The sequence below is a fragment of the Bidens hawaiensis genome, unplaced genomic scaffold (genome assembly GCF_021521415.1).
Source record: "Bidens hawaiensis isolate Kalapana, Puna unplaced genomic scaffold, B.hawaiensis_p1.1 tig00012557_1, whole genome shotgun sequence".
In the NCBI taxonomy this organism is placed as follows: domain Eukaryota; kingdom Viridiplantae; phylum Streptophyta; class Magnoliopsida; order Asterales; family Asteraceae; genus Bidens; species Bidens hawaiensis.
Window position 1 is genome coordinate 77,825 of NW_027492029.1, and position 13,854 is coordinate 91,678.

Consider the following 13,854-nt stretch of genomic DNA (forward strand, 5'->3'; position numbering starts at 1 on the left):
TAAGAATGCAAAAGTTATAACATATTTAAGTACGAAGCAAAATATATATCACGTCCCAATTTACCAAACCATGCTAAAATGATACTAAAAAGAGCGGTCTACGACATATAATTTCATACTGTCAACATCTAGTTACGGAAATTTGGTTTCATCTATCTATATACATCTCTCTAGATCAAGGATGCAAAGTTAAAGAAAAAAGGTCATAAAATTACTTTAAAAGTAAAAAAAGAAAAAAAAAATAAAAAGAAAAAACACTTGAACCAACTGAAGGGGTAGGAACCACTGATTAATTCCTTTTTATGTCCTAATCTTGTCGAGGGCGTGCAACCCAAAGAGAACTGAGTGAACGAAGACGATGAAAGTGCTCAGAAGCTGCTAGTAAACTCCTTGCCGCTTGACGGGTTGTAAGGAGCTGGATTACATGATGAATTGTCTGACGACGCAGATTATCGGCCTGTAAGATAATTGTGTTGTTAGCTTGTAATTGTGTGAAAAATTGATATTAAAAATGCAAAACTGGTCAAAATCTTAGAAGTCAATTACTTGTAGAACAAAGAAGGAACATATATGAGATATCAATTCAATCCAATATAAGTTGACAATTTAAAAGAGACAATGTCAATAGTGAGTGGTTGGATCGATGGTGAAATGATGTAGATTGATATAGTTTCTTCAAATACAACCGGTTTGTATGTGAGGTTAATTAAAATGGGACAGCTTAACGATTAGGGTGAGTTTTTCTTCACTTAGGTGGATGGGTGGCAAATTTTGCCCATAATTTCAAGGGTTTTTTTGTTTTTGTTTTCTTTAAGTAGGTAAATAAATTCAACGAGTGTATATATCTACATATAGTGAATAATTTGTGTATTAAATTTTAAGAAATTATTAAATAGTAATTATAATATGAATTTTATTAGTTGTTTTTATACTCTATTTTGGTATATATTATGTATGTATATAGCGGTGTTTATTGTGTTGGGTTCGTGTGTTGACAGGATAAAATAGGCAACTCGAACACGACCGTATTGTTATTCATGTCAAAGATTTCAACCATAACCCGCAAACACATAAAACTTGGGCGATTCTAACACGATCCGTTTAACTCATTTATCAAAAAAAATGATATAGTTTAGAGTCGATAGAGTAAATGAGTAATACTATTAATATTTAAAAAAAATATTAAAAATCTTGAAAATGAATTGAAAATTATAATTTTTCTTTAAAAAAATGGAAAACGGATAACACCCAAATAAAAATATAATTATAAAAAGGTTTTTAAATAGTTAAACGGGTTAACGAGTCAACTCAAACCCGGCCTGTTTTTTAAATGAGTCGTGTCAGTTGACCTAGAACATTTTTTTCATGTCGAGTTCAGGTTGTGTCAACAATTGCCACCCTATATATATATGTACATACCAGATCCCATATCCTAGTATAGAAATATATAATTCAATTTATATTATGATTAGTACTACTTAATTAATAACTTTCTTCAAAACCTAATACGCTAATATAATTTCAATAAACAAGTGGCACTATCAATTTAATTAATGGTATCATTGACAATTGACGTAGTTAGTTATTTTAATAGACATCAACGATGACAAACAAACCTCATAAGTTTTTAATTAGTGTTAAACAAATCTACTGCTACGTGCCATCAATTATATTACGGAAACCAAATTTAATTAATTCTTCTAAAAATCCAAATAAAATGTGGCGCCAGGCAAATAAAAAATTGAAGCTTGATGATCAGTTGATAAAGGGAGTTGATAAAGGGTGATGCTAAACGTACCTCACACCCATCCATTTTTACTAAACATACCCCCTCATTTAGGTTTTACATTAATACGATTTAGACTTTTTTGTTGTTTTTTTGTCATTTTGTTATCTTTTATTATCATTATTATTTTTATTAAAGCATTTTTATTCTATTTTTATTTAACAACTTTTTTTTCTATTTATCTTTTTATGTATATTTAAAATCCTTTAATAAAAACATATTTTTTCTTACTTAGAAAAACATATTTTTTCTTATCTAACAAACATTGTTTTTCTTGTTTTAAAAAATGTTTCTTCTATACTTATTTAATCTTTTTGAAGAGCGTTCTTTTTAAATTAAGAGAGTTTACATTTTTTTATAAAAAATCATATTAGTTTTTATAAATAAAAGTTTAAATAACATACAACTTGATAAACAAATTTGGCTCTTTTCTCAAGTAACATTAACTCATGTATCTAAACCTAACAAAAAAAAATCAAATTGTTTTGAATACATTTTATAAAAAAATAACTAGAGAAAACATACAAAACTTTTTAATACATGTAAAAAAATAAACAAACTTTTAATAAGATCTTAATGAAATAAAATAATAAAATCAATAACAAATATATATAAAAAAAATTGTAAAACAAAAATTAAAACTTAATAGTTTTTTATTTGATATTTTGAATGAATTATAAAATAAAATAAGAGGGACTATAATGTCAATTACAAATGTTAAGAGGAAATGAAAGTTCAGGGAGGGGAGGGGGGGGGGGGGTGTATGGTTAGCAAGAGAGGGGGGTACGTTTAGCCTGACCTGTTGATAAAAGTTCCCTTTTAACATACAAACAATTTCCATGTACTGTGATGGGTTTCGGGTTAAATTTGAAGGATTTAGTCTTGATGTCATGAGGAGATTTGCTAAATTTACACTTGAATATAAGGGCATGAAGGCAAAAGATGAGTTATATCCAAACAATTATATTAATGGCATGTTGGTATCTTTGGAGGACACGAAATGAGACTAATTTCAACAACATAAGGGTGTCGATCACATAATTAAAGAATACATAAAACACCTAACGTTCCTATGGGTGAACAAAAGGGGGGGGGGGGGGGGCTAGATTGGGAGACGTGAGTTTCCTTTTCAATATAAAATAAAAAAATACAACCGGGGTGGATGTTGTCTTTGTATGTAACCTTGGTGTTTTCGTGACTAGTATTTGCTAGCCTTTGATTTAATAATTTTATCTGTTCAAAAAAATATATATGTATGAATGAGGAGATGTCAAAAAGAAACTTGATGAACCCAAATTTAATCATACCATGACTCAAACCTTTTAAATAATAAACCTATTCTAATTTCAAATAAACTAGTTAATTAATTAATTAAACTAAACTTGTATTTTAGCCCTTCGACTTTCTTCTAACTCGTTTCAAGGTAATTAACTTTTAATAGAGTAACGAGTAGGTTTCAAGATATAACCGGCCTGTTATAACATATCAAGTTACTGGACTAGGATATTAGATAAAACAAATGCTAGGAATTACTCAATCATAAGTCGTGTAGAAAATATTAGCCTTCATTAGTGTAATATTGTATATATAATATATTATATAATTTAAATATAATAAAGAAAGTATTAAGATTGCAAACTGCATACACTTGTAGAAATTCGTTTTGATATTATTGTAGTTGTTTCACTTTTTTTTTCTAGGGTTTAGTGTGGGGATGGTCTAATTAGTTGGTTAACATCAAATGCCATTGAAAATGACATCATGGAAATATGCATGGGTTTTAGGATCTCAATGATGGGGATGTTTTCTTGGCTCCACTCTCCTAAAAGACAACAAACTACCATGCCCCTTTTTTAAAGGGAAGGGATCCGTATACAAAGTAATTTTATTTGATACATAATAATAATAATAATAATAATAATAATAATAATAATAATAATAATGGTATAACATATCCAATTAAATAACTCTTTTGTGTTATTTTCTTATAACTTATAATTATACTGCTTTATCATATAACATGTTTAACGTGTGTACTGATTGTATACATCAAGTAACATATAAAATTCATTTGTGTTCTCTATAAGTAGACTATGCAGTTTTTCTACATTTGCACGCGTTAATTATATATACATGTTAACATATATTAAATAAATTCAATAGTGTTTTAAAATTTTTATAAATTTGAAAAGTGATATTGCACTGGTCTGTGTTAGGAATGTTAATGGATGAGATATACTTACAAAGACAACGAGGGTTCAAATCTCATAATAAATAAAAAAGATGCATACTTGTGTATGAAGTTTTAACATTTTATCATGTTTGACTACTCTCTCCCGATTTTATACGCCGGCTAAAGATTTAAAAACCCAACTTAATCATCAAAATGAAAAGTTCTCAAAAAGCTTTCACAAAATTAATAATATATAGTTCCGACAATGATTAGTTGTTAGATTTTATAATCAAGTCAATTTGGGAGATGTGGATATGACCAAATGAATCATTACATGTGCCAACTGTAAAATAAGGGTTTTCTTTTTCAATTTATGTGGATTTTAGGCTTTTATAATTGGACTGGAGGAGGAGCAGGTTAATAATCTGTTGGAGTAGGTTCCCTAACCAAAGATTGCTAGCAACTTATGGACCCGCTATGCATATGTATACATAAAGCAAATATTTTCACTTTAAGCTATATAATTAGGCGTTGTAAGTTTATATATAGATTTAACGTGCTGAATGTACAAATAATTGTAGTAATTATTATTATTGTACTTTATTTTTTTATAGTGTAATTACTATAGTTTAAAATTGTAAAATTACTCTTGTTTTTTTTTGTACGATTAGCTGATTAATTTCCTTTATACCGGATCTTGGAGCTAGATGTTACTATTTTTTTTAAAAGGGTACATACCTGTATCACGAAATTTTCGATGGTGGAGAGCTTGTTCATGGCTGCAGCCATCTGACCCATGTAGTTAGCCATGTTTGTAGGTGAGCTCAGAGCATCAGAAGCAATGGTGTTAGAGAGAGATTGATTTAGTGCATCCAGACCATGTGAGAGTGCCTCTTCAGCCTCTTGCGTTGCTTGTTGCACTTCACATATAGCCATGAGTTGTTGCTCAGTTAAAGGCTCAATTTGACCAAGAATTATCTGGAAATCATACACCATCAACCCAAATATAATGATTAGTGACATAAACCTACTTATTATCAAATAATATTTGCTCATTTATGTTTTATTTAATATAGAACATAACATTATTTTGTTATTTTCTTCGACCATGAGAAGCTTGATTTGTAAAATCTCACGAATACTTTGCTAGCCAACATTAATTCGAACATGATAATACTAGAGCTGAATTAAATGCTTACTATGTTATTTCAAGGTTGTTACTTTATGGGATAATGAACTAACAAACCATAGCATGAGTTAAATGGTAATTAATAAAACACTTTTTGGAATCATTTACACATATACGTAATCTTGTTTGATTGGTTCTTACTTGTTATTCTAAAGTGGAATCAAATGGTCAAATCAGAGTGTTAAAGATGGATTCACATCCAACAAAAAGGTACAAGTACGAGAAAAAAAACTAACAAATTGGTGAAAATGTATTTCTCTCTCTTTAAACTTATTTTTTTGATATATAGTAAGTTCATAAATTGTAGTGACAGACAAGAGCTTTTTAGCACAGTTTGGAATAATACCTAATTCACCCAACAAAGGAAAAAACCCTTCGTCATCATTGTAATCATTCACTCTATGTCACCTTTACTTACACACAAACAGCGAGTATGCGTACGATCAAACAACAGCTTACGGCTTACAGGACCCATGCATAATAAAATAACTGCTACCGGTTCTTCCTCTAGTATCTCATCATATCGCATCCTCTTACAATTTATTGACACATTTTCTTAATTGGGTATGGCTATTGTACATTAATTAAAGTTAGTTGTTCATAAATATTTTCCATCAGCTAGTTTCTAATTTAATACAGCCACCCCAATTTTATTTTAAAATAATAACGTTCTTGTTTTGAATGGCATTAGCTTGGTAGTAGATGTGTCTCCATAAAGGTCATAATACTTGCCAATATTTTCTTACCCAAGTTCAATTTTAATACATTGTGTTCTCCTCCTTTTAATAGTTGAATAATAATGTTCTAGTTAAAACAATTTATTAATTAACTGAATATGATTGTATTATCATTAAACAACCAACATACTAGTGTTGTCTCACATTAATGGTTATACTTAACATTCAAGAATATTATATAACAAGATACTTAATAAAATAGTGTTGTCATTGTGTTAAAATTGTCATTGTTAATTTATAGTGTGTCGATAGTTATTTAATAATTATTTTGCTTTTAAAACTTTAAAGTATGAATATTTATGTTTTTTCATATCAATTTATTCATTAAAGATAGAAAAATGTTTATTATGTGTTTAATTGTACAATATCAATGTTTATAACCTTTGAGAAAGTTTGTGATAATCTTCAACTTGACTTTAAATATAACGAAAATGAAAGAGTTTTGAAAAATCTAATAAGTGTTTATATAAACATAATTATATATAAAAGTTAGAAATATCAAATAATAACAACATTACTATAAAACTTATATAAGAAAAATAATTAGGAACGCAGTTGATGGAAACATAAGCTACCAAAATAATATAATATTACGATATTCTTCTGTTGATAATATCATAATATAACAAATACTTATATTATTAAATGGTTTAATCAATGCAGAAGAAAATAAAGAATATAGGCAAATAGTAAATGCAATTAATAATTCTTAATATTACTATTGTTGTTATATTATTATTATTATTATTATTATTATTATTATTATTAATTATTATTATACTAGCTAATATTGTTTTAATTTAAAGCTTTGATGTCGTCATATTTTCGAATACAAATTCCCTTTCACCTAATACATAACCAGTTAATATACAAAATTATGAATGATTTGTATCACTTCCAAAATGATATATTTTTTCAAAATGATCTATGTAATTCAGCTGTGATTGTTCTATGGCAATACTAACAACTATTATCACTTCTCAATAACTAATAATAATCACAATTTAATATAATATAATCTTATTATAAAGAAAATCAAATGATATAAATTTCATATGATTTGTCTCACCAGAATGCCACAACTGTTTGACATGAATTTCAAAAATGTAACTTTTTTGGTTTTTGTTAAAACAGTTTTCTAAACTATAAAATAACTTTAGGAAAATAATGTTAAATTTATAACTTACGTCCAAGCTAGTCATCCCCACTTTGGCTCGTGGTCATAGAAGTTTTCTCTAAAGACTTATATTCATAATGAGTTAATGGGTTCGAGTCATGAAAACGGAAATTTTGCCAGTAACTCTAATAAAATTAGACGCGTTAGTTTTTTCTTCTTTTTTTAAAAAAAAAAGCTTAAATCTTAGTTAAAAGGAAATTACAAGCTCTGAGACACATACACGACAAATGGTGTCGCTACACATTGGGGACCGAAATTTCCTCTTTTAGAAGGTTCCCTGCAAAATTACTTTTGACCATTCTTGTGCCATTTTAATTTTTAAGGATTATATTTTTTTTGGATTATAAATGTACCACCTTTTACATCTCATTTTTGTATACTGTATTTTGGTGATTCTTTACATATAAATATTTATGTATGATATATTTATGTAAGAGATCAAAATGTTTAATTATATGTGTATGTATAAAGATAAGTTTAAACCTTGATAAGTTCAGATGGTCGAAACCCTCCAATCCACATGAAGCATCGCTCAGCAGGTGTCTTCCAGGTGCCCGAGATGATGTGAAAAACATCAGATTTAGCAACAATGCTCTTCAAATTCAGTACATCGTCGATACGCGCTATACAATTGTCCACATAAATTCGGAGCTCATTTTCTGGCAAGTGCTCATGAACTGCTGCTTGAAGCTCACACATTTGACGGTGGTAGTCCTCGAGCCACCTCGCATACTCCATGTCAAAAACCGCAGCATCTACAAATTGTTTGTTTAAATCAAGAACCATTCGACATTACAATTAAATAAACAATATTCTGAGATTAGTTTTGTAGATCAGAAAATCATTTTGATGATTCTACTTGTTGTACGTACCGGAGCTTATGTTACTCATTCCGAGAGGAACTCCTTGATCAGCTCCAAGAACACCTCCACCACCACCAAGATAAACACCCTAATAAAAGAATACGGCAATACAATATAAAAATAAAATTAACACATAAACGCTATGAATATCAGAAGATGATGTGTGGCCTAGTGGTATTAAGACGTGTAAAAAGGTATCTCTTTATGTGTGGTTGAGAATAAAAGTATCAAGGTGGACAAATGTGTAAATCCATAAGTAGAACTAGAGGTATATGTTATCCGTTAAAAGCAGTATTAAGAAAATTACAAATATAATTGAGTTACAATGTAAAATAATTTGACATTACATTGTCATTTTATAATAATGTATAACAATGAAGAATTTTGTATTAGCACAAAGGTTTAGAAACGCAACTCGTATTTTTAGAACTTTTAACCAAACTGCTAAACAAGTTCGTTTGAATGACAAGCGAACTCCAAATAATTTATTAATATTAAAACTCTTTAAAGTTCACTCTCTGCCCCCCCCCCCCCCTCCACACAAAAAAACTTACTGAGGCAGTGAACTACCTTGGGCGTGTCAATCTCTTTCCTAAACAACTTACTGCCACATAAAATTAAAACAATTTAACTGTATTCACCTGAGCTCTGGCTCTTTGCAACTCTTGTTCCAATTGGGTAAGCTTAATTCTGCTTGATTCTAGCTGCTGGACATAAGCCTGTAAAAGGAACAAAAAACAGATGCACAGAAAATCATGAAATTAATCATCCCGAGGCCACAAAATAATGGTGAAACTTTGACATATTATCCTCTTTTTCATATATTTATTACCTTTTTTCTCAGCCTGCTTTTTCTTGCTGCTTCTCTATTTTGAGCAAGTCTCCTCAATGTCTGCTTAATTAAATCAAACATGGCAGACAATTATTCTTTCATTTTCTTTAAAAAATAATTTACTTTAACTTCAAAATTTTATAAAAGTATAGAAGACCTTTGGATCCGGTGTTTTAGGGCGACCTTGATCTGAACTAGTCGTCGGTCCTTTCTTGATTCCCTCACGCTACGAACATAAAGAAAAAAAATTACAAAACTTAATCAAGAAAACATAATTATTCTAAACTGATAAAAAAATTTATTGAACCCCATATCTCGGTTAGATTATGCACAAAAGTTGTTAATTAATATTAATATATTATCTAGTAATATTTAAAATAAAAAAGTATTAAAAAATAAGATTAACAACTATCTATATGTACCTGTATAGCTTTAGAAGATTGAGGGGCAGTTGGAAGAGCATCCATTTGGGGGTTGGCGATATCATCCATCGAAGGTTCAGATGGTCTTCGTGAACCACTGCTTGATGGAGAAACTAATCCAGTAGTTGTCTAAACACACAAATAAAATGGTTCAAAAGTCAAATAGTTTGTTAGTGAATTAATTAAATGGATTTAGTGACTATATTTAATGGTTTTAGTGACTATATATATTTAGAAAATGGTACCTTAGTAGTAGAGGTAGAAGGGTCTACTGCATGCATCGGTTGGGAAGGAAATATGTTCAAAGTTGCCGGTCTTATCCCTGATGAACTCGAACCCTCTGCGCACATCAATTATAATGAATAATCGATAAATTTATTAATAAATATTGTTCTATATTTAGTTAATTGTGATGAAAAAAATAATGTCATTATTTGGTTATGTAAAAGAATTCATCTTAAAGTTAATTGAATCAGCTTTGTAAACAACAATATTTAGTTCTTTATTATTATTTTTCTTCTAAAATCAACTCATAAAATTGATATATAAGCAAGAAAAAACCTAATATTTGTTGTAAAATTAAAAAGAATTTTCATGTACGGCAGAGAAATTAAATTCCTGAAAAATAGAACGAAAAGAATGATTGTTTTGCTGCATGCTTGTGGTCCAAATCTTGAAACAAGAAACCTTCAAAGCAGGAAGAAAAAAAATGGTTGGAAAAAAGAATATTATTAAGGAATTAAGTAAATAGAGGCTGTTTTTTTATTTATGTGAAGGCTATGAATATCTTTTTGTTCTTCAAAGAAAGGATCTGGTCAAAGCATGTACCATCAGATCATATTCCCTGAAGAACATGCTTTTCTTATGATCCAAAAAGAAACCCTTTTAGAGAGAGAAACAAGAGAGAGAGAGATAAAGATATGAAATTGTTTTATTATAAACTAGAAAGACTCTCACTGTGATGTTCTTGGATTGTTGGGAGTGCAGATTGATCACCAGAAGCTTGACTTTCACCATAAAGAAATAGTGATTGATCTAAATCAGCCAAATCATAAGGTCCACCGCCATCGTTTGATCTCCTGCATAATCCAAAATCTAAAATATATAAATAAATGAACTACAAAACAAAGAAATATATAAAGTTTTAATCTTGAATTTAAAGTATTTTAAAGATGATCACATAATATTATTATTCGCGGTTCGAATAGATGATGAGGGCAGTGAATGATTGATCATAGCAAATGATATCTGATTATTATTATTGTCCTGGTGATGATGATGTTCTTGATGGTGAGTGAATTGTAGTTGTTGATGATGATGTTGTTGTGGGTCTAAAAAGGTTGAGTAGGCTTTGTTGGTGGTAGCCATGAAAAAAGGTGGAGTTTTGGAGTCTTTTTGATGGTCTTGAGGTGGTGGTGAAGGGTGGTTTTGTTGATGATGATGATGATGATGATGTTGATCTTGATCACCTCTCTCAAAACTCATGTGTGTAATCACAGATAATCTCTCTCACATCTATGCATGTAATAATATGTTTCTAGAGAGAGAAAAGAGGTTCAAAGACATTCCCAGCATGAATTCAATGCTAAATATGCAAAAGACAAACTTTTAAGCTATTTTTAACACTTCTCATCTCTATCTATCTCTCTCTGTATGTATATATATCTATATATAACTCTCTCTCTCTCTATATGTATATATATGTCTATATAACACTCTCTCTCTCTTGCTTTTAAAACTTGAATTACTACCAGAACCAAAAACTCTTTTCTCTCTTTCTCTAAAAATGGTTCAGGCGGCAAAGAGAAGACCGGGAGTGAGAGAGAGAGAACTTTATGGCTTGCTTGTCCGACCATCTTAAACTAGTGCATGTTAAATTACTGAAATAACCCTACTTGGTTGTCGAATTTGCTGTTTCAACTGGTCTTTTCCATCATAGAACATTATTTTATATGGTCAACTAAAGGGGCATAATTAGGAGAAAGATAAAGTTCGTTAACAACCATTTTAACAACATTTGTTAATCAACAACGCATGGAAGTAAACGTAGTAGGAGAAGTTGAAAAGTAGTATAAACCATGACATTATATTACAATTGGATTTAGTTAATTTCACTGTTGTGTGAGAAAAATATACATCAGTCTAACAAAAAAAGATGTTTAAATATTTTTATCTATTAACATATTAAACATGTTTAAAAACATATAGAGTATGTTTGACAAAAATAACTGGTGACAAAAAGTTAATTGTAGTTTTTTACAAATATTTAAATGTTTGGCAGAGTATCTAAAGCTTTTAATAAAACTAGCTGAGTGCCCACGTGGTGCACACTGTTCTAATATGAAATATATTCAAACCTGAACCATTCGACTCAAAACTGTACGAACACGAATCGAATTAAATAAGCCTTTTTTGCATCGACTTGTTTTGACCCTAAGTTAGTCCTACACATGACCCGAGCTTGCCTAACTCGACTTGTTGCCAGTCCTAACCAGTAATCACATAATATGTTAATATTTTAAAGTTAAAGAAGTATAACAATTCATATACTCAAATTAAAGAAAATAAAATGCTCGTTTTTATTATGCAATTAAAAAAAAAAACCATTAACGTGTGAAAAAGTTATGACCTCTTAAAAAGTCACAGAGTAATTGTTCTGAATAATGGTTAAATGTGCAATAATTATATAAATTAACAAAACGTGATAGAAGTTCAAGTATAAAAACTGCAAAATTTTAAATCCTAAAAGCTTTTAAGTTTTTCTATTAGTTGAAGCTTTTAGTTCAAATTTTTTCTTCTAACTTAAAAGATTTATGTTACTTCAACCAAACAAGACTTTTCATTAATTAGGAGCTTTTTTTTAAAAGTTTTTAGCTAAAAGCTCCTAAAACTCTTTGCCAAACATACTCATAGGGTTATCGAATTTAAATAATTTTCACTTGTTGACTAGAAAAAACTCCGAACTAGAAAATGTTTCCCATCATCTTATTTTCTTCTGACCTCTCAAACTAACAAGACATTAGCTTTATTAGTTTTATTGTTGGTGTGGCATTTTTTTAAAAATGACGCGGTTTTATTAAAACAAAATTAAAGAACTAAAATAAATAAAATAAATTTGGAAACATCATGGAACCACCGACCGTTACCACCACAACCTAGCCAACCACCTCTACCACCACCCACCTTCACCCTTTCCCTCGTGGTTTTCTAGAAACTATCACACCATAATGGAGCTATGATTAACGCCTCTCATCTTGAATGGGATCCCTTTCAGCTTGAGAGGGAAGGTTGGATGAATATTTGGCAGGCTAAACCGAAAGAATACACTTTGGTTTTGAGCTAATAGCCCAGGTATCCCACACAACTTATAAATGTAAACATAATTAAAGTAAAGAGCTAAGGGTTAGAAATGACACAATCAGATTTATAGAGGTTCAATTGAATGTTAACTTACATCTTTTCCCTGATCCCTGATTGAGAGTTTTGTTCACTAGTCGTCTACCTAAAATGGAAGGGATCACCAGTACATCTCACTCTTCAAAGGAAGTGATCAACTTTTTCACCAAGCACACAAAGTACTTAATTTTACAATTTCTTTTAATCTCACTATATCCAGATAGCGAGTCTTCACCTAATAACTAAACAACTATACATCAAGATATTGTTCTCAACCCAACCCTAAAATAAGGGTATTTAAATCCCTAATATATATAAAGAAAAATATTATCATACAGATCATGTCTTTACATAATAATGTTTATATTGATAAGAGAATAGACAATTAAAATCAAAATTCTAAAAAGTATTCAAAATACAAACGAGCATACGTTTGAAATAGTTCGTCATATTCAGAAAAATGAAGATAAAGAAAAAGATGGAAATCAGTTATACGAATTAAAAAAGTTTAAAGAAGCAACTGATGAAACATATCAACTAATAGAAGTAAATAGAAGAAATCTGTCAAAATCTATCAAAACCGTTGAGCAAAGAAAATAATAACTCAAGTATGAGTATCTGACAAATCAACCAAGATGAATGGTTGAAAAGATTCGATAAACCGAATCTAAAGTTGATAACAGTAAACACTTAGAATACAGAAGGTGAGGTAAATAGTTAACCACAACTGGCCATTGTGTTTATCTTTCCATGCGATATCACGTAAACTCGTTGTTAGGCGGTATCTAACAACGAATGGATTCAATATAAAGTAAATAAACACAATAAGAACACAATGATAATGCTTCAAATCACACGTTTATAACGTCGGGTGCTTAAGCCCTTTGTAAAAGATTACAAACTGATAATACTCCTCTCGTCCCTATCTCTCCCATGTCCACTGCCAAATGACCTAGATACAAGATAACCACTACATAAAGGCCCAATATTACCCAAAAGCCCACCGAGATCCATGTGGATCTCGGTTTACAATGTAAGCCCAAAAATAAATACAAACCATACAAATATTAGCCCAACAATCTCCCCCTTGATTTATATGTTCAACTTCAATCGTGCTTAAGTATATTTGCATCCGCCTCTTTGTAAGCACCAGCCCATAAACCTGTACGTATGATCGACCCAACCATGCATATATGCTCCTTAGCAGCCGGCTCGTACAATGGTTCAGCCATGATTTAAAAATGGCTAAGAGTTTTGATGTCTTTTTCACCGAATGTCA

The 13,854-nt window shown here is 30.1% G+C and overlaps 1 protein-coding gene across 1 annotated transcript; it reads right to left on the reverse strand.

The window, feature by feature from the left end:
* Positions 1-68: 68 nt before the first annotated feature.
* LOC143541381 (bZIP transcription factor TGA10-like) lies at positions 69-10,841 on the reverse strand. Its single transcript, XM_077034217.1, has 11 exons — positions 10,360-10,841; positions 10,137-10,258; positions 9,425-9,519; positions 9,180-9,308; positions 8,915-8,983; positions 8,758-8,817; positions 8,567-8,644; positions 7,935-8,013; positions 7,546-7,817; positions 4,698-4,937; positions 69-457 (listed from the first exon to the last, which is right to left on the reverse strand). Exons 1-11 carry the CDS (start codon positions 10,662-10,664, stop codon positions 308-310), a joined length of 1,599 nt encoding a protein of 532 aa, XP_076890332.1. The 5' UTR covers positions 10,665-10,841; the 3' UTR covers positions 69-307.
* Between the last annotated feature and the right edge of the window lie 3,013 nt (positions 10,842-13,854).